Below are 22,299 nucleotides of genomic sequence, written 5' to 3'. Positions count from 1 at the left end.
CAGACAAACTTTTCCTGCTGGCCAGTCAGGATTAGGTTGTCTGGGGACTCCAGCTTGTGCACAATATAGCTGGCAAGGTGTTGGGGTCTGGCAGCTCTGATCTTGGGCTGTGTTCTGAGTCAGTTCCAAAGAACTTCCTTTTGGATCCCAGTTTATATAGTGAAACTTGAGTCCTGCTTAACTATACCTTTAATCAATCGTTTTAGTAAAGTATTACAAAATAATTCTTTGACTAATCCTAGCATATTGCGAAACAATTCTTCAGCCAATCATACCCACCACCATAGTTGATTTATACCTTGAAAAATTAGTTATGTAATAGACAGAAACAATCAAAGAAGCAGGCATAAGCCATAGAGATGAAACAATAGAGAAGTAGGGATCATAAAGGGCAAAAGAATAAAATAGTAGAGATTTCACACCCACAACTGTTTGATAGCATTCTGTCTGGTAAGGAATCGCTTATCAAACAAAGTTTCTTTAAACATCTTAAGATTTGTTTCTTTTTCTGGTGATGGTGGGTGCTATTAGGACAGGATCTCCTTCTTAACAGCCCAATATTACATTATTTTAATGTGAGGATGAGACTTTCTGGTTCTTGGCTCCTGGCTGCTGCTCTCTTAATATGGCTGCAGAAAAAGGCCTCAGACCTTACATGTTTTTTTCCTTCTCTGCACTGTATGCTGTGACAATAGTGTTCAGCCCTGTGCAAGACACAGAAGGTAGTCCCTAACATAAACACATTGTGATAGCTAGAGAAAGGGTCTCTCTTTAGGGCATTATTTACCCCCCAAAAAAGTCTTGGTAATGGATGAAAGTATTTTTTGCTGTATACATTTTCACTAAGTAACCCTTTGCTCAGTCCTGTGGAATTGTTGATATACTTTCACCCACTTAGCCAGGTTTAAATTGGCATCAGGGACCAAATTCTTCCCTTGGTGGCTTCACTGGAATAGCACTCATGTAAATGAGGGCAGAATTTGGCCCCATGTGCACTGCCTTTGGTCAAAGCATACTCTATTCCTGAGGGCATTCTGCACCAAAAAACTTAAAATTCTGCAAAATTCTGCTTATTTTATTTGTCAAATGTGGAGGTTCCAGCATGGCATTGGGGAGCACAGGCCACTGGCTGCACGGTGGTGGTGCACAGTGGTGAGGCTGCACCCCACCCTGGCACAGTACAAGGACTGGGCCTGCCCCAGAAACACCCAGGGCCCTACTCCTCTGTACCAGGTTCACCAGCTGTGGGCAGGCAGGCTCAGCAAGGCAGGATCCAAGTGTGGAGAGGTTTAGTGTGGGGGATCCAGGTGTGGGTTGAGAGGGTTCTGTGTGGGGCAGTCTGGGTGCAGGTGGTTCAGTGGGGGATCTGGATGCAGGGGGAGGGAGGATCTGGATGCACAAGGGCTTGTTGGGGGGGTTCTGGATGCAATGGTAATGGGACTCTGCAAGGGGGTGTGGGTGGGATAGAGCTCAGCAGGGAGGTCTCGGTGTGGGGAGTTCAGTGGGGGGGTCCAAATGCTGGGGAAGTGGGGCTCAGTGGGGTTGGAATCCAGATGCAGCTGGTGGGGCTCAGTGATTCGTTAAGATGTTCCAGATGCAGGGGGAGTGGGCTTGCAAGGGAGGTTCTGGGTACGGGTGGAGGTGAGACTTGGCGGGAGGGTCTGGGTATGAGGGAATCTGAATGCATGGGGTTGGGCGGATGGGGGAGCAGCTCCCTCCTGCTGCAGCTGAGGAGTGATGGGTGCAGGAATCTTGTGGGGGTGGGAGTGAGGGAGTTTGCAAAGCTTCCTAAAGTGAGGGGAGACATCTAGGGATGGGTCTGACATGGCCCTGCAGGGAAAGAGGAAGTCCCGTCTTCCCCAGCCCAGCCGGGACCAGCAGCTGAGCCCGGTGTAGGGTAGGAGCCAGCAGTTGGGTGTTCCCCAGTGTCCTACCCACTGCCCCACAGTGATTTGCTTCTCTGCTGGCTGTCCTAAGTACCCAAAACATACTTCTTGGGGAAGTTCGCATGATGGCTCTTGTGGCTTCCCTTTGCTTTCCTGTCAGAAAGTCATTTTTCTGCAGGGAAGCAGTCAAATCTGTGGAGGACATAAATTCTGTGCATGTGCAGTGGCACAGAATTCCCCCAGGAGTAATGCTCCTTCCCTCTTCTTTGTGGATCTTCGTGTTCCCTTTTCTGTCGAGTACTGGTGTAGCAGACTTGACTTAGCTAGGTTTCATTAAAGAAATTTCAGACATCTAGATCTCTGCAGGAAGCTTTAGGTGAGCATGCTAATGGAGTTTGGGCATGTAAAAGAAATATGATTGTCAGAAGGAAGCCTACAAAATTTAATGATTTTTCAAGAACATTCTCCCATAAAGGGAAAGGAGAGGAGAGGTACTGAACCACGAGGAGATGATGCAGATCAGATCTTCAGCAGGTGTAAATCAACATGGCTCTACTGACTTCAGTGGGTTTATTGCAATGCATTGACTTTGAAGCCGATACCTCAGCAAGGCAAATTAACTTATGAAGCCCTAGTGGTATATACAGTACCAACATTATCAAAGCACAACCTCTGCACTGCAGGGAAGAACATTAAACATGCAGAAACAAAGCAGAACTTCACTAATTCAAACTGTTAATTCATGTGCCTTGTATTTCATGCAGAAAAGAACTCTTTCCAACTCCCACTTTCCTCCCACTTCCCAGCAAACACTAAATAGCAGAGTTCTTATGGTACTAAATTTTTCATTAAAAAATACACTTGTGAATGTATTATGAAATATTATTTCAAATATTTAAACTACAGTTGTCAAAATAGTTTAATAAAGAACATTTGTTGTACAACATCCTTGCTCTTTTTATTTTTGTTCATTTTATTCTCTTAATTTGCCAACTTCAGTAGTTTGAGGGGGTCTCTGTGTTACTACTGTAAATCCAGCACATTTTAAAGATTTCATTCTTCATGATCAGAGGCATCTAGTTATCCTCTTCTGCCTCCCTGTCCTTTTTTGTCTTTCCCATGTTTTAAATATGGACCTTTTTTTCTGCTCCATGTTTAGGTACTGCTATGTGGATATTTGTTAGCAATGACTGATGTGGAATCTACATATGCAGATTTTATTGCTTCGGGAAGAACTGGTAGAAGAAATGCAATACATGATATCCTGGTGTCCTCTACAAGTGGGAACTCTAGTGAACTATCCCTAAAGTTATCAGAACTTGATATAAACAAAAGAGGTAAGCACTTGTATTCTTTTATTTCAGCTGTTTACAAAAGAGAAAACAAAAGAAATTTAGTAAATCTGGTTGGCATACACACACTGCTTCCCACGGGTGAATGGTTAAACTCCAACCCTTCATCTGATGTTGCAGAATCAGTGGGTTTTGCTACTCATACAGAAGCTCAGATTTAAAAATGGCTTCTCTTCCCAAACTTGACACAACAGAAATGAGTAGTGACTTTCTACAATGTGTTGGAGCTGGCGACCTATATAAGGATTTTGCTTATGGAAGATAAAATGTTCTTTTCACTGTGAAAGAATAAGAAGGTTAAAAGTCAGTTCAGAAGGTCATTGTAAATGCCCTTATGGTTGGTTTTTAATGTGGGTTTTTGTGTTTTGTTGTTTTTGGTGGGGAGGCTTAGTCTCCAGTGTTCAATTATACACCTACTCTTGCCTCTTTGGAGGCTATGGGGTAGGCTAGTGGACACAGCCTAGGAGCCAGGCATGTCTGAATTGTTCAGTTGTGTGTGTTTGTCTTTGTGCTTTTTAATCTTGGCTCTGCCACTAGTACTTTGGGTGGGCTTGCACCAACTCATTTAAGCTTTCTCTCTGTTTTCTGTTCCCAACTGGATAATGGGAATGAGGGCTTGGCTACACTGGAGAGTTGCAGCGCTGGTGGTGGGTTTATAGCGCTGCAACTTACTCACCGTCCACACTTGCAAGGCACATACAGCGCTGCATCTCCCTGGCTGCAGCGCTGGTTGTACTCCTGCTCTGCCTCGAGTATAACTATTGCAGCGCTGGTGATGCAGTGCTGCTCCGCCAGTGTGGCCACCAAAAGCGCTGTAATTGGCCTCCAGAATTTTCCCATAATGCTTTTAACTAAAGAACTCTTTGTTTTGTTATGATGCCTCTCTTTGTTTTGTTGTAAACTCGGGGCTCTCGGAGCTGCTTATCTAAAAAACAAACACAGCTCCTGTTTGCTGTGAATGAGGCAGGCAGGGGGATGAATGTCTACAGCTAGTGTTTGCTTGAGGAGAGAAACAGCACGGCGGGGGGCGGGGGAAAGGGAGTCCATCGGAGCAGCTGCTTATCTGGTCTGCAGGCTGTTTGCATTTAAGAGTGAATGAGGGGTCGGGGAAATGGTCAGAATTTGCAAGGCAGGGAGCTGACACAGTGTCGGCTCCAAAAATCCCCTCTCTCTCTCTCTCTCTCTCTCCTTTCTCTCTCTCCCTCCCCTACGCTCCCTGTCACACTCCACCCCACTCCCCTCTTTTGAAAAGCACGTTGCAGCCACTTGAACGCTGGGATAGCTGCCCATAATGCACCACTCCCAACACCGCTGCAAATGCTGCAAATGTGGCCACACTGCAGCGCTGGTAGCTATCAGTGTGGCCACACTCCAGCGCTTTCCCTACACAGCTGTATGAAGACAGCTGTAACTCCCAGCGCTGCACACCTGCAAGTGTAGCCAAGCCCTAAGACATCCCTATCTAAAAGGTTACGCTGAGGAGTAATTACTATTTGTACAGCAGTTAAGACAGTGATACTCGTGATTATTATTATTTTGTTTTATTTGAAGCTTCTTTTCCTATTGATTTTTTTCCCCCATGCACACCTGTAGTAAATATTCACATTTTCTCCTTCGATTCTAATGGCTCTGACATAAATCTATACTTACTCCATCTGCAGCAGATTGTTTGGCCCTAATTGGAGGAGAAAACAGTGGGTCTGAGAAAGGACAGGCCAGCAGCTAGCTTGTAGGGCCACATATGCACTTTCAGTGGGGACAAAGAGATCTGAGAGTTTCTCTCTCCGCTGAACAGATCAGAGCATAGAGATTGTGGAGTTTTGTTTGTTTATCTTCCTGGACTTGTGTACAAGCCAACTTGTATCCTTAGTTGATCCACCTCCAATGCGATCACTATTTACAGCCTTCTGGGGCTGTATACTCAAAATTCCTACAGATAAGATTCAACATATCCCTTTAAACTTTTTTCCTACCATAAATTTACATTTTACAAAACTGCAGTTACACAGTCAGACTTCAGTGTTTTGACTACATTCAGTATCTCTTAATGATGAAGGAGCAATTACTAGCAAGAGTGACTTTCTCTTGTGATCGTTCAAAGGAATTTGATTTAATTTGTGTTAGCATATTTATCACATAGATGCAGTAGGCTTTGCCGTGATGAGAAGAAGACTTAAGATCTTGAATCTTCATAAATCCTGGGAATGGTTTAATAATGATTAGCCTAAATTTGATACATGGTTCAAGATTATATTTAGTTTGTTTGAGACCTCTCTTGCAGCTTACGTAAATGCTAATAATTTCAGACAAGTTTTCAGGGCAGCCCATAAAATCTTATAAGGTCAGTAAGGTACATGGAAATACCATCCTACCTCCTCTTAAACTACATAGTTGGATATATTGTTAACCTTCCAGATTGGGAATGGTCTGGATTTTTTGAAATGTTGTTCTCCTCCTCCCTTCAAACCCTCCCCCTCCCCCAACTGACTTTGCATAGTGAATGTAGTTCTTTTAAAGGTGCTAAATCAAAAGTCTCAGAAACTGAGGTCTTCTGCAGTGTCCCTAGCACTGTTACACCAATGGCAGAAAAGGATGCCCCACCAAACCTGTGTCAGGGTAAGAGAGTAGATTGCCCTCCAGGCCTGTCCAATACCTGGTGCTGCTTTTCAGTTTTGGCAGCTTTCTGATGTAAACGCCTGGTGCTGAGGAACAGACTGATTTTGCCAATGTACATGCTGCCGAAAAGGTATCAGATTATTTATGCTGAAAAGTGCTCTTTTATTAGTTAAATTGCACCACTATAGTGACAAACTCAACTAAGTTGGTAGGTCCAAAATTTGACTCATCTTCTACTTCAAATTTGTTTGCAAAAGTACAAGTAATTATGTATAAGGCTATTCCTTCAAAACAAGTACTCCAGTACTCTCTAGTCAAAATCAATTAGCTGTAATGAGCAGCTTCCTAATAACTACAAAGTGGGCACATTTAATTAATCGTGTATTTAAAATAAATACATAGTATCATTTTTTGCAGCAATGTGACTTTTATTCCTATGGGAGAATTGCTTTTCAGATTGGATAAGTAGGGAATCCACAACAGGAAACTTGAGACATCTGTGCCCTCAGTAATGCCTGACAACAGAGAGCAGGGTTTTGTGCTCATAGAGAAGTTGTTAGCTCTGAGCTGAGCTTTCACCTTGTCAAAATAGACCATGAAACCCAATTTGAAGTATTTGTTTATTTCAGAATTCAGCACAGACTAGCCCAGCACCTGACTTAACTAAAGTGACCTATGTACCAAAGTTAAAAAGTACAGTGAGGGATGTTGGCTTATGAGATTAGATTGATACAAATTGCTCAAGAGGAAGAAAAAAAGTTACAGGTGCAGTATATGCAGTTGCATCATAGAGAGTAGTGAAAACAGAGGGTCCAGGCATCTCAGAGTAAAGCAGGACTGTTTATTTAGGCAGAGCAATACGGAATTGGTGTCATAGGTTTCTCCCCCACTTGGAGCTGTTGGGTTTCAAGATGGGGACCTGCATGGACTTCTCTAAACTAAAATTCTAGTTTAGATCTGGTTCTCGCTGCCACCAGTCAGTTTTCTAAGTGTCTGACACACTGCCTGTCCCCCAAGCTTTCCCTGGGGAACCCAGATTCAAACCCCTTGAATCTCACCAGAGAGAGAGAAACAGCCAGTTCCCCTCCCCCCCCCCTCCTCTCTCCAGCCTGCTCCGGAGAGATTACACACCGAGTCAAATCCTTGACTCAACACAAAGAGGGACTCACCTCCCCCTCCCATTCCCTAGTCCTGGAGAGAGATACCTTGATTCAAACTCCTTGAATCAAACAAAGAGGGATTCACTTTCCCCCCTCCCCTCTCCTGAAAATCCAAACAAGGGAAGAAATCAATCATGTTCTAAAAAAGAAATGATTTTATTAAAGAAAAAAAGTACACTATCTTTGTATTACCAGGATGCAAAAATACAGGGTTTAACTTATAAAAACTGGAGAGACTTCCCCTCCCTCCTCCTCAGCATAATCAAAGTAACAGCAAACAGGAATAAAGAATTTCTCCAGCAAACACACAATTGCAAATGTAGAAATCAAATTATAAGACTAATTCGCCTTTTTAATTAATACTCACTATTGGATAGTAGGAACTACTCCAGGAGAACTTGGAGACATGTCTGGCCTCTCTTAGATTCAAAGAGAGAACACAGAGCAAACAAGGAACACAGACAAAGGCTTCCCTCCACAGAGATTTGAAATTATTCTGTCCCTTGATTGGTCCTCTGGTCAGGTGTTTTTCAGGTTACTGAGCTTGTTAACCCTTTCCAGGTAAAAGAGACCTTCACCCGGATCTGTTTGTTTATGACAATTGGAATGATAGCTGAAGTTTGGATCAGTAAAAATGAGTAGAGGAGAAGATAAATTTTGATAGGATTAAGTCAGTGATGTGACCTCTGGGAGAGTTGATGGACCATAAAAGGCCAAGAATATCTGGAAGGAAAAATAAATTAGAGATTGATCAGAGAGGTCATTAACAGCGATATTTAAAGTATTTCTAGTGTTGCCAACTCTCACGATTTTATTGCAAGTCTTGCGATATTTCATTTCTTAAAACCCACCTGCTGGAATCAAAACATTGCATGAGAATCTGTTTCTGCCCCCCCAATAAGATTCTAGCCCTCATGGTTTCAGGAAAAAGGCTTGAAAACATGGCCCCCAAGAGCACCATGGAATCTCAGAAACCAGAAAGTAAATAGAAAGAACCTAACATTTATTTTTTAAGCCAATCATGATTTTTAGATGTAATACTATATCTCACTCAATGAGTCTCAAAGAGCAAACGTCAGTGGCAGCAAATGCAAGACAACTGGTATTGTAGATTGGTCAGTGGTGGAATGAGTTGAGAAGAATCCTTAAAGGAAAATTCGCTCCTGGAGCCTTAACATTGCACCTGTGCTCCGGAAGCATGTGCAGGAAGTTATTACTCACCACAGTTCTCCCTACAGGACAAGAGAAATGTTAAAGCTCCAGAACTGTTCAGTGTGTGTGGAGTGGGATGAGCCAGAGAGGGCACTGAAAATCGGATTTTACAGCCACTTTTGTAAATATATACTAGAGTGTTCAAAAAGATAACAAACATGGGAGAATTTGAGGTGAGGAAAGAGTTCACAGCTTTCAGCTGGGAAAAGGAGACTTACTTTATCTTCAAGTAGGAGGTGTCCATATGCCAATAGAATGCCTATTAATTGTTGGGTCATTGATAATGGTGGGTTGGGGAAGAGGGGACTGCAGGATCTGAGGAGTTGGTGCAATGCAGATATTGACAGGTGTTCAGAGAAAAAGGATGGCAACAAAATATTTTTTTTAAAAGTGTTATCTACAAGTCAGCCCGTAATGAATAGAATAAGCATCGGTGTTAGTGAATGCATCCAAATAGCAACCTCCCATGCTTACCCTTTGTGTAATGTTGTTCTCCAGGAAAGAGGGGAACAGGGAGCAGTTACGCTATGAGAAGCTTTAAGCCAGGTATGATCATAGATCATCAGATCATACCTGGAACTACTTATTTGGAACCTCAAATGTGTAAGTAGATCAGGAATGTTTAGAAAGACGTGATTAGGTTTATTTCTGTTTATTTCTTATGGCTAGTGGACTCCTCTGTGCTAACCCCAAATGCTTTTGTTTTAGTGTAACCTTTAAGCTGGACCTCAAGAAGGTTATTCTTGTAAGTGGGTTTTTTAAATGTAACAAAAGCCTAAATTCCAGGTGTATTTTTTTTGTTTTTAATAAAATTTAATCTTTTTAAAAACAGGATTGGATTTTTGATGTCCAAAGAGGTTTGTGCATGTTCTTTTTAATTAGCTGGTGACAACAGCTGATTTCTTTATTTTCTTTTCTCAGCTCTTCCCCAGAGTGGGAGTGAAAGGGCTTGAGAATTCCCAAGTGCGCCTTCCTGGATTTCAGTGGGATTTTGCATTTGGGTGGTGGCAGCGTTTACCAGTCCCAGGTCAGAGAAAAACTGTAACCTTGGGAGTTTAATACAAGCCTGGAGTGGCAAGCATTAATTTTTAAAATCCTTGCAGGCCCCCACCTTCCAAGTGCCAGAGTGGGGAATCAGCCTTGACGCACCCTGTGACAATGTTTAGATGTTCAAGGCCAGAAGGCCTTATGATCCTCTAATCTGACCTCAGCATGACTCATTCCATAGAATTTCACCCAGTAATTCATGCATCAAGACCTATAATTTATGCTGTAATTCAAATATCCATTTTTAGGAGACATTCAATCTTTAGAGTACAAGTGATGAATAATCCACCACTTTGTTTGGTAAACTGTTTCAATGGTTAATTACCTTCTTATTCCAAATTGAAGGTGTCTAGCTTCAACTTCCAACCATTGGATCTTATCTAGCTGCTAAAAGAGCCCTTTACTATCAGATGTGTTCTGCTCGTGTAGGTACTTATAGGCCATTATGAAGTCACTCTTAACCTTCTTTTAGATTAACTACATTGACTGACCTCCTTAAGTCTATTGCTGTAAGACATACTTTTCCAGTCTGCAGATCATTCATGTGGCTTATAATGAGACAGCAGAAGTAGTGGCATATGTGGAGTGTACTCCGTGGAGAAAGTACTACACACATTGAATGAATTTAAAAAGTAATTGTACCAATATTGTTCAATATGGTACTTGTCTACCATAATTGTGTAGCCCACCAGATAGCTGTATTTAGGCACAATATAAATAATGATTTTCTTATATAGTCAAATTAACATAGTAAAGAAACCTGGAAAACTGTTAACATCTTTCAGTTTTAGTAATCTTAATGGTACTTGCAATGATAGATGATAACTGTTCAGCCAGAAATAGGTTTGTCAAGGTGTGTCTTTCAATATGCAGTCTTGATATTTCATCAATATAAGGTTTCTTTAAAGCATATTGGAATTAAATGCACTATTATTTTGTCAGCATAGTAGTTTTCTTTTTGGCTTTATTTCTCAGATACCTTCAGACACCTCAAATTTGAGAGACCTTAGGGGTGAGGCAGTATCTTTTATTGGAACAACTTCTGAAAGCTTGTCTCTTACCAACAGAAGTTGGTGCAATAAAAGATATTACCGCACCTATCTTATCTCTCTAATATCCTGGGACCAACACAGCTACAGTAACACTGCAAAATTCTTAAATTTGGCAAAGGATAAAATTTTATTCCAGGAGCAAAATACAGATCTAGACTGGATCAGTCTGAAAATGGGTTGTTTTTTTCCCCAATCATTCCCCTCCTTTGTTCATTCCTTGCAGAAGGTGAAGGAGATGCACAAAGAAACCCAACTGAACAAGCTGGGGAGACCCAGGGGGAAGCAGAGAAACAAGAAAGCTGACATCCAACTTTGACCGACAGGAGCAGCTGCTGGATGTTTTCAGACTGCAGGAGTTTACTGGAACAAATTTGTTTCCATGAGTAAGCTAGGTGAAAAGAAAATGGATGCGTTTCACTGCTGGAACCTGCTCAACGTAATGCTAAAAATGGGGGTGCGGGCTGTGACAGCAGACAGAGTTTGTTCTACCTCTGTCATTAGCAATGGTTGAAACATTACTAATCGTGGGACATTGTCATTCGATGGATCTTTTCATAACCACTTGGTGGGAATGCTTGTAGAAAGTAGAACAAAATAGATAATTCTTGTAGCAAATGGTCTTTGAACCATCAGAGGATTTAATTGTGTTCTGTGGCAAAGGTTTGAGTGATCCTCAGAGTTTAAAATTCTCTGGCCAAAGTGATCACCTAGTAAAAGAACTATATAGAAAGCACTGGTTTTAGAACTCCGCATCTGTGATTTACAGCTCTGTTATTTACAATGTTTTGTATTGTACTACTTATAAGCTCCACCCTGCCCTGTCTCAAATGCTTATGAAGAATATTTCTGTTACTGTGAATTTTTCTACCACTTGTTTGAAAGGGCTGTTTTTTTGCATAATGTGGTGGTGTGCACATGACAAATTAAAATGTCAACAGCTAAATTGATTATGCCTAAAACTATTGACTCATCAGCACTCCAATTTATTACTAGATGAGCCTTCAGAGTGATTCACTAATGTGAATATTCCCTCAGTTGGGTATGTTTTGTGTCTGTGGTACAGGTCAGCTACTTGACTGTAGTTACTTGCAGATCAGGGATTTGAGCTGAATCTTTACATTTTGTTTTTTCCTTGTATTTTTTCCTCTGATTTATTAATTTTTCTCTGGGACTTTTTAAAATAAAATAAAGTCCAGTCATTTTATTATTGTTTGAGTAAATGTATAACCTGGATGGTTTGAAAAACATTGATTTGAAAATAATGAAGCCAGTCTTGCTGGTGAAGCTGTGGTTCCTGCTGTTAAACCTAGCTCTTGTCTCCATGAGAGGAATTGACCAGGCTGGCTGTTCCAGAACAACCATTCTGGAATAACTCCCCTCTGTGGACTTTCGGTTCTGGAATGAAAGTGATTTTATTCCAAAATATCTCCTCTGCTTTTCTGAGATTTAATTATTTTGGAATAAAGTCACTCTGATTCCAGAATATGTACACCTGGGTAAATTACTTTGGAATATCTATTCTCTAATAAAGTGTTCTGCAATAGCTATGATGGTCAATTTTCCCCTGGGCAAAAAAGGCCATAGATTTACACTAGTGCTTAGTCTTGAGGCAATCCCACATCTCCCTGATCTAGGTGAGTGAGAAGGATGACTACTACTGTGGCAACTGCATAGGCACCAATCACAGAGTAAAAAAGAAATGAAGCCTTTTTTTTTTTTAAATTGACAGTGATGTCACTTTTTTCCTTTGGTTTCAAATGTTATGCACTTTTTAATGTTTGTAAATTCTTACTAATTACTAGTGTGATTGCTTTCTGGTATATTAGTCATCAGTTAATGAAACATTCTTTACTGTTATGGCCACGGCTGTTGTTTCTACAATATGTATCATGATACTTGTCACATGAAATTTTTTGTGAGATGTGTAAACTCTCTGATCAGTATTGAGCTCATTTATTAGTGTTAATAAATAACAAACCAGCAGTTTTCCTGTGGTTCATTAGCACAATCTGGCCCCTTTTACCTCCTGTTATCTGAAAGTTGGATACCTAGCTGTCAAACTCACAGCATTCCTGGGGCCTGCAGGAATACCCTGTTTCCTTTCAAGCTAACATCTGATAAGCTCATACTAATTGTGCCTTGATTAGTTTCCCTTGGAGTCCCTTTGAAGGAAACTAAACTGTTGTTCAAAGGTTTCCCTTCACTTCTGCATCAGGGGGTGGGGGCATGATTTTCCACTGTGGCATGAAAGTTATCCCAGCACTAACAGTGCAAAGTAGTAATACTCTAGTCCCCAACAAAACATTTTGCTAGTCTCTTCCTCTGGATTTACAGCTCTGTTGGATATTTGCCTGGAAAATGCCATTAAGAAGGAGTACGAACAGGAATAAATACAATGCATTAGCCCAAGTGTTTGTCCTTGCCTATTTTCTCCTTCAGGCTCCTAGTTCATGGACTAGAATTCCATTTTCTCCTTCCATCTCTAACTAGTATGTGTTCTTTCCCCTTTATTCCCATCTTGCTGTGCTTCCTACTCTCCTCTTTCATAAGGGAAAAGTGATACCTTTTCCTAAGAACCTAGTTCTGCTGCTTCTACACCGAGATGGCACTTTACGCTGTTTTATAGTGAGAATTCTACATACAAGTTGCTTGTCTTCCTAGTGTCAGCATGCCTCAGTTCAAGTCACCACTAAATTGGGCCCTAAATATGCAATTTTGTCCCTTCTTGGCAGTCTCTAAAGCCCCACCCTCTGTCCTTTCCCTATGCCTTATTGTCTCCTCTCTTGTGGGAAAAGTGCTAGAGAGTTTGGTAATTTTAATACAATATGATTCTATAGAAATTACTCTAAAAACCTATAGGATGTAACTAACATAGACTTAGTAGGGTGACTTAAATGTAGCTACCAAAACCTTAAAAGCATGGAAATCTGAAATTTAGGGAAATACTTGTGTATTCCTTTCCACCTTCATCTTACCTGTGCTATTGATAACACACATATAAGGCCTTCACTTTCATCTCCAACAGATACCAGAAAAGCAGTAAGAACCCTTATTTCATCAAACTTGCACTCTGTCAAATCTTTGCAATGATCCTTTAATGCTTTTAAATCAACAGATCAGCACATCTGACTTGCACACATTCCATGCATCTGAGTGGTTGTGCCATAAGTATGCTAGCAGTATTGTTGCAGGCAACGTTAAGGAATTGCTCTAATTAATTTCCATGCTTTTAAGTTTGTGGATGGAGTGTGTTCTGCCACAAAGGCCACATCCCAGGGTGTTTTAGATTTCTTGCAGAAGAACAAAAGGAAAGTGAGGCAATCCAGTAGGAATAAAATGCCCAAAAGGGGTGATTTTAAAACACTAATATTCTCATGGTGTCAATTCATTTATCCGACCAGCATGAAAATACTACTCAGTTTCTATTCTGTATTTTGGTATTTGCCATTTCAATGAGTGTTCAAAATAAAGGTTTAAAGCTCCTGTTAAAACTGAACTCTAGCACAGCATTAACTATGGTGCAGTCACTGTTTCACCTTAATATTGGTCTCATGGGTTCTGCCTCCCTTACCTGGGTATGCTTCATTAAGGTTTCTGGCCCTTTTTTGCTCCCTTGTTCTGTTCTATTATGGTCTCCTTCCTGTCTGGGGTTTTGTTTTTTCCATGATTCCCCTCCATCTCCCTCTTAAATAGGAAACTGATGCATTGGTAGATATGGGGGCTCGATGACTGTTGGTCTCTAATGGATTCTCCACCTTCTTTGTAGTAGGAGAATGCTGTACCTCCTCCTTCCTGTGGCCTGTACACCAGAAGACATGCTTTGAAGTATACCCACAGGCTGTGGATATGAAGGAGCTGGAACTCAGGAGCATGAGGTCAAGTAATACAGATGCTGCTGTGGCCACCAAAGAGCACACACCAGCAGCTGGTAGGAAGGCACTGCCTCTTTATGGTATCTGTATTAGTTATATTCCTCAGAGGCATCGTGGATAGTCAGTGTGACAGACTGACACCATGTAGTATCCTGAACTGGAATTAAGATTAATTTACCTCACTAAAAAGTTTACCCTTCTTGAATAAGGCAGTGGTTCTCAAGCAGGGGTACAGGCTACATAGAAACCACTAGTGAAGCCAGTGTAAACAAAAATTTCATACAGACAATGACTTTATACTGCTCTATATATTATAGACTGAAAAGTATGTATGAGGTATAAGGGTTAACAGCTTCAGGGTACATCATATTCAAAATGCAATTGTGTATGTGGTGTATTTATTTGTTCAAAATGGATTCTTCAGAGACCAACAGACAAAAGAAAAGACTTTTGGATAAAAGCTTAGGTTGTAAACTGACCTTCTTCCTGATCCAGCAAACAGACAGGACTCCTACTAGAGGGCTTTAATCTTTTGAAGAGGATTGGAAAGGACTTGGCCTACTGAGGCCTGTTGTATTCATTTAGTTGGAAGAAGCAGGCCAAAAGGTGTTAACATAACCAATCGCTCTCCAACAGTCAACAGTTGGAAACAAGGTCTGGGGGTTGGTTGACAGCAACTTCAGGCTGTTTAGTACTATGGCAAACACACCATTAAAAATCCCTTTAACCTTGTATTAAAGATACAGAAAAGGACCACTTACTATTTGAAAGGCTTTAATTTTAACAGTTCTTGTTTCCTTTAGCTTTGACCATCTTAGTTGGTAACATCTCTCTGGGGGAAAGAAAAGTTGAGATGAGCTGGAGGAGTTGCTGCTGCTATTAAAGTCTGATACCATTTCATCTGAGATGGTGTTTGGGATTCAGCTGTAGCCAGTGGAGTGGCAGAGTTATCTGAGTCCCTCTCCTTGGCATGTTCTGGTTAGAAACTCATCTCAGCATTAGGATGACAAAGGCTTAGGGTCACAGGAGATGAGTGGCATTTTGCTTCAGTAGCCTCAGTCAGTTCTCTTCCATCTTCAAGGGGGAAAAGTCTCTGTAAGGACCCAAAAAGGGAGGGAGGGTGGAAGAGCTTGTGTCATTTGTCCACCAGTTAGGCCAATATACATTTATTTGGTTCATTAATTTCTGATCCACATCATCTGTTTTTAACAAGGATCATTTCAACATAGTCTTAAAGAAGTCCTGCTGATTAGTTCAATGGGTCTCCCTTACCTATCTTTTCCCCCCATCAACACTTGTTATAGGTTGTGACATTTTATGAAGTTTCATATACTTTATACTTCTGAGCTCACAATGAGAGTGAATTTGTAGGCCAATCACCACAACAGGCCCCTTAAGACTGAGCTGAAGCTCTGATGAACTCGTAACCACAAAGAAACCCCTACGGTGATGTGATGTTCACTAAGCTTATTAGCATGGATGTAGGTTCTTTTATTATTTTAATATGTTTCATCTGTAGTGCTTTTTACCTTAAGAATAAAGTAGAAACTTGCATAGGAAGTAACTTACAACTGGTTAAAAATAAATCACTCAGTCTGAGGGGAAAGGAAGCAGACTGGTCAGCAGGGAGAGAAACAGGCCTCCACCCAGAAAGGCAACAGATGGGGAGCTGCAAGCAAACAGTAGGCGCCCTTTCTGAACCCCTGAGGGGAATACAGATGCAGTTGCCCTGAACTGTGACAGGGATGTGGCAATAGGGGGTGAGGGGACACCTTACATGACCTAGCTGATATCTGGACCTCAGACTAGTTCTAGGTTTAACCAAACTGATGTGCTTCATAAGAAAAGCTTCACTTCAACAGCAGGAGCATGATGCATTGCAAGGAAGAATGAGATACTGTGGCTAGATACCCTTAAATCCTTAGGTTTTAAATTAGATCAAACAAGAATATGCAGTAAATTAGAATTGTAGCTGGAAACTTTTCTTCAATTCCTGCATGCTTGCTGACCAAATACCAAACAGTCCTGTTTGCCTTCATCCTGAATTTAAAAAGAAAAAAAAAAACCACACAAACCACACACAACCCTCACCACACACCCACAAACAGACCTTTGGTCAGGTGATTCTAAATAAAAAAGGAAAAATTAAAAAGACAGATTGTGAACGTGTGTAATACATATTCCACTTATGTTTATTCATGCTAATTGCTACAACTATCTTACTGTACATATTGAGGGTCATGTAAATAGCAATATTCAAAACAAAAACTATGGGATAGTGCATTAATAATAACTGTTGTACATGATCATCTTTCACAGGATCTTACAACTACTTTGTATTTCAACAGCTCTTTGAACAGGAATCTAATCGCTCTAAATTAACTATTAGATAAGCAAATAATTAAACAAAGGTTGAAAATTGTACAGCTGCTGTGGTGAAACCAGCATCTTTTGGAAGCAGCAATATTTGGTCCTTGTGCAATATGTTCTATGCACATGGTGGAAAGATGGGGTGAGGAAAAGAAAAGGCTACTCAGGGTTTGTCTACACCACGACTTGGGGTCGATGTAAGATATGCAACTTCAGCTATGTGAATAGCATAGCTGAAGTCAACATACTTGAGCGGTGTCTTCACTGCACTAAGTTGACAGCTGACGCTCTGTCAACTCTATTTGCGCTCCTTGTTCTGGTGGAGTACCAGAGTCGACGGGAGCATGTTCAGCAGTTGATTTATCACATCTATACTAGATGTGATAAAATTGACCCCTGCTGGATCGATCGCTGCCTGCCAATCCGGTGGGTAGTGTAGACAAGCCCTCAGGGACATTGAGAGCTTTGCAAATGAGTATCAGGATTTTAACCTCTGTTATGCAGGTGAGTGGCAGTGGGGCTATCAGATGGATGTTCTCTGGACAGCCTGTGTGTGTGTTAGCCAGGGCTTACTCCCCTGTACATCAGTTAGAGAGTTTCTTTAGCATCTGAATCGACTCCCATTGCACTCATCAGGCCTGGAGCTCACAAACATGGATCAATGGTTTGTGTGTGAGCTGAGGGATTAGAGTTCCTGCCTAGTCAAACAGAAAAATATTGGTCTAACTGATATAATTTCTAGAGCTACACATTAAGAAAGTGCTTTCTGGAAACCTGAGAGCTATCATTTAATTTTAAATTTATTCTTAATCTGTGTAATTATCTGGATACCGGTAGTCCCTCTAAAGACAGAAACTAGCACAAAGATTGTACATGTTAGCAAAAAATGTTTTTTGCTCCAATGATGATTCATGGAGGTTTTTAATTGTTACTTTGAAGTTAAAATAACTAACATACAGACAAGAATTGTAGCCATATCTACCTGCCTTGGAGTCTATATGACCACTCATTTTCACCATCCCTCATGTTTCCCATTAGTACCACCAGGATATCACCCTTTGCCTCATAAAATAAATTTAATTATGATTTCTGCAGTCTACCCTCTATCTATACCATTTCCTCAAATTGCCAGCATTTTATCCACGGTAACACTTCCTGTGGGATATGTAAATTAATGCCGCAAGTGTACTCATATACTTTACACTGGCTTCATTATACCACCTGAGGAACTGACCCAAACCTACAAAAACACAAGCAATTTTGCACGGACATTTCTGGTGCAGATGCAACATAGGCCCTTCTCTGCTAGCTGTGCAAATCTGAGAAGTGCTTGTCTGGTCATTAACACTGATCAGTAACAAAGTGACCCACCCTATCAAGTCCAAATGGTATTAAATACATACATCTATTATAAGAGGGGGTACTCAGTGCTCAAGTGATATATCAACATGCCCAACATTGCTTTAAATCTAGACTTTTTGAGAGGGAGGGGGGAGAATATATCTTAGTTGTTAGTGCTTTCCACTGGGCCACCAAAGGACTTGTACAAACAAAAGACCCATCACTGTCTAGGAGGATTTACAATCTAAATATAACATCTATACAATGCCCAGCCAAACAGGGCCCCAATCCTAGTTGTGGCCTTTTGATGCTACCACAATATAAACTGTTATATTCCTAACAGATAATCCTATCATAATAGGATATTTAATCTTGTAGCAAAGGGGTGTGGCCTCCCTCAGACAGACAGCAAGGGAAAGTCAGATGCCCCCTGGTGGTTGGATCCAGGATGATCTAGGCTCCATGCCAGAAGCAAAAGGGTGGAACAGGAACAGGAAGTATAAGAGGTGGGCCCTGCAGCTCAGTTGAGTGAGAGATAGATGCTTCCAGCATCTGTGGAAGATTTCTGTTGTCTCAAGGACACATGCCAGGTCTGCTAGACGTGCTGAGGAGCTAGTGGCAATGTATCCTAGGGAGATGGAGGATGACCCTGGGGGTTCAGGTATACCCTAAAGGGAGGGGACGAAGTGGCCCGTGGCACCTGATTACTGTTTGGCTATGGTGCTGGCTGATTCTAGGTCAGCGTGTTGTGGCCAGATCCCTGCTGACCCAGTGGCTCTACCACTGTTAGGGCCCTGGGCTGGGATGTGGAGTCAGGTGGGCCTGTGTCCCTCAACACCCTGCCACCCTACCCCTGGGGTGGCAGCCTCCCCACCTCAGGCCAGGAGGCCTGGCCTAGTCTGCTGAGCTAGGTGTCTGCTCAACACCTGCTGATGCCCTAGATTCTTTATTTGGTGCCCTGCCCTGGTTGAGGGCCTGGGCCCCTGAACTACCGGTACTTGTGGCTATACCCTGCCTAAGGGTTGGAGCCAGAGACTCCTAACTTCCTTCTTTACGTAAACTGTTTCAGGAGTGTCAAAAGGGGCCTCTCTCAGATGGACAGTGAGGGAGAGACACCTGTCTAAATGCTTACAAATCTATATAGCCTTTTATATTGCTGCTTACTCATTTTACTGATAAAAGGTTGTTACACATAAATAAGATGTTTATGTTTCAATGAGCTTCTCCCCCCCCATCCTCCAACTCTATATCTAATCCTGAAATGAAGTCAAAATGTAGTCTTTGTAACTTCTCATTATATTCATCATTTGCCTAGCAGCAAACTGATGTCTTCAATACCTTATAAAATGTACTTCAGGGAACAATGCATGTTGTCAGGGCAAGGAATGCACAAGTTGATTTAATAAGTCTTTCCATCTGTAATTTCTAAGATTCTTCCAGCTAATTATGACTTCACTCTGAGAACAAGCAGAAGAACAAGCTGACCTGTAACAGGAAGAATATAGAAAATTAGCACAGGAGTTTTCTATTTTTTAGAAAATCTTCCCCACCTTAATTTAAATAAAAAAGGGGGGCGAGGACAAGAATACATTTCTCCTGAAGTGTTGACCTAAACAAATCTGAAGATTATACAAATTGTTTTATTACTGATTTAAACACAATTTAAGTAATCTGGAAACTAATAATTGATTAACACAACACATCTGCCTCCTGGTGGCCATCTGTAATTTGAGAGAGAATTTAGAAATAAAATCCATCTGATGCTGGAAAGGGATGCCTGAACTAGAAAGGAGGAGCCAGGGAGTTGGGAAGAGGGAGAAGAGAGGAACTATCAAGACTTCTTAAAACCATAAGAACAAAATATTGTAAGCCATTTGTCTCTTGTATGTATTTCTTTACCTGGGTCTGATGCCTCACCCAGAGTTGGGTTTTTTTTAAAATAAATTAAAAGAAAAGATGTATTCTGTCTCAGACCATTCTTAAAAGTTTTACTTATTTCCTCAAAGGAAGAAACCTTTGCATCTAGTTTAGGTAGCTGTGCTAAGCCAGTATCCTGTACGATTCCAGAACTGCCAAAAGGGATGCCCACAGAATTCCATCCTGGATTCTCACATCTAACAGCAGCGCTACTCAAATTGCTTTCTTTCTTTGCCACTCTCCCAGCAATCCTGTAGGCTTTATGTACAATGCTAATAGCAAGTTAGGAGCTGGTTTTGCAACGTAGGTAGATCTGAAAACCTCAAAGGCTTAAAATAAAAGTTTACCATTGCAATAGTTGGGAGTAATGAGACTTGCCATTGGCAGGTAGTTTAATCCCTGACTTCTGATAAATACAGGGTACCATGAGAAATTCCAAATAGCAAGCCCAGAAGACAGGAGTATTATTACAAGAGGATACACAAGGGTGCTGATAATGGACTCATCTCTATTGCCTTATCCTAGTCACAGGACCAGGATCCAGGTTACAAAAGGGTACATATATTCCAGACATAAAGTAGAGGCCAGTATCTGTTGACTCCAGTGACTTCAGGGGCACAATGCCCACAAGAAAGCAGCTACAGTTGGGGAAATGAAGTAGAAAGGGAGGTATGTGAGTGCAGAACAAGAAACAAGGTCATTATAGTCATTGATTTAAATGTGCCATTGTATCAGAGGTGCTCAGTACTACAGGATTTAAGAGAAGCAAAATGTGCCATTAATTGGCTTATAAAGAAAACTATATCAATAGTTTCCAAACATGTCCCAACAACATGAGAACAGCAATTGGGTACTTGTCATTGTGCAATGTAAATGCAAAAGTCTCTGCCAAACTATTTATTTCCCCCAGTCTGAACCAAGTCATCCAAACTAATACTAACATCTACTTTGGATCCCTTCCACTTTCTCCACCTGCCTTGCCAAAACATCTGTTGCTGACTCATGCACTCACTTCAGGATCAGCCAGGTGTCTTGCCTTTTCCCTCTGCACAGAAGAGGAAGAGGCATTTATTCTATTTACATGACAAAGACCATGGGTCCTGAGCTTGAATGTAGACCTCAAGTGGCAGAAACAATTTGTACAGGACAAGAAATCCAAAATGAAGCTTCTTTAATATATGTTGACCACCATCAACTCTCAGGGAGCATCTGGACTCAGACAGAAGTTTTCCATTGTTTGTCTCCAGTCACACACAGTTTGAGGGCCACTCTTAGGCCATAGTATAATACCAGTACTTCTCCCTTTGTTCAGGTGTGGGCCTCTTGCATTTCATCAAGATTCTGATGATAGTGACTGCAGCTCTGGAAAAGTTTAGGATTCCAGGTGAGCACCTCTAGATGACTAGCTAGTGAAGGGGGTGTTTGCATGGAAGAGGGAGATAATGTACCTTTATTGTAACTCACAACCAGTATTTCCTCAGCTCTGGTGTTTTAATGTGCATCTGATACACATGCTTTTACTTATGTTAGAAAATGTCTGGTCTTGTCAAAAGTTCTGTCTAGCACCCCTAAGGAATCCCTCCTTACACTATGTGTAATGTGACCCTATTTTCAAAAGCTGGACACTTTTGTGGGGACATGTCCAAGATTTGAATGATCATTCAAAAGAGAAAAGAATTAGTCAGAATGGAGAAATGAGCTTTATGTGGCAGCCACTGTAAACTTAAATTCAGAGTCCCCAAAGGTTAAAAGACTGCAGTTTGACAGTAATGGTTATGCCTTCTATAAGAGTGTCCCCAGATGTTATGCTTTGCCTATTTTCTTGGAAGATAAATGTCTTTTTGAACTGTTACCAAAAAATAGGCACCAGTTCAGCAAGGTATTTGAGTATGTGCTTAATGTTATACGATGGAATTGTTCATACCAAAAACGATGCACATATTTAAGTACCTTGCTGATTTGGGACCCTGGCTATTTTTTTTGACACACTTCAATAATCTAGAATATATTGTATGTAAATACAGAAAGCTGAACACTAAGTAAAAACTCCCAGATATTTTGACAGTGTGACAAATAATGGATTTTAAATAGTTCAAGATCTTCTGCTTAAGTAGTAAATTTAATACTCAAGGACTCACTGGAAAAAGTAGACATTCACCATGTGTGCTGGCCTTGGTTCAAAGTCATCCCACATACTTCACTATAACACAAAAACAGCAGCAAAAACATTTAATGTCACAGCAGGAAACTCTGCAAAATGTTATCAAATATTCTGCTGAAAATGTCATGGGTTCTGCTCCTTTGGGGAATTAACCAGCATCATACTTCCCTAGAGATTTTTTCAAGACTAAATGCCTTGTTTGCTCTTGCATACAATTGTATGCAAGGCAATTGTGCTGATGTAGGAATTGTACAAATATAACCTAACATGCTGCTTCTATCATTATTAGACCTGCAGATACCTACTTTCATGT

General features: G+C 41.1%; 1 protein-coding gene and 1 long non-coding RNA gene across 2 annotated transcripts in view; one reads left to right on the top strand and one right to left on the bottom strand.

Annotated features, from left to right (window-relative positions):
• PKIA (cAMP-dependent protein kinase inhibitor alpha) overlaps positions 1–12,308 on the top strand; it is a 69,652-nt gene extending 57,344 nt beyond the window's left edge. The window contains exons 2-3 of the mRNA XM_045007406.1: positions 3,046–3,223; positions 10,549–12,308. Coding sequence (XP_044863341.1) covers positions 3,073–3,223; positions 10,549–10,628 — 231 coding nt within the window. The 5' untranslated portion in view covers positions 3,046–3,072 and the 3' untranslated portion in view covers positions 10,629–12,308. The remainder of the gene's footprint in view (positions 1–3,045; positions 3,224–10,548) is intronic.
• LOC123364910 lies at positions 7,534–19,361 on the bottom strand. Its single transcript, XR_006577350.1, has 3 exons — positions 19,247–19,361; positions 14,959–15,290; positions 7,534–7,737 (listed from the first exon to the last, which is right to left on the bottom strand). It is a non-coding gene; the product is annotated as an uncharacterized LOC123364910 (long non-coding RNA).
• Between the last annotated feature and the right edge of the window lie 2,938 nt (positions 19,362–22,299).

Source organism: Mauremys mutica, chromosome 2 (genome assembly GCF_020497125.1).
Source record: "Mauremys mutica isolate MM-2020 ecotype Southern chromosome 2, ASM2049712v1, whole genome shotgun sequence".
In the NCBI taxonomy this organism is placed as follows: Eukaryota; Metazoa; Chordata; order Testudines; family Geoemydidae; genus Mauremys; species Mauremys mutica.
This window is presented reverse-complemented; position numbering and strand designations above follow the sequence as displayed.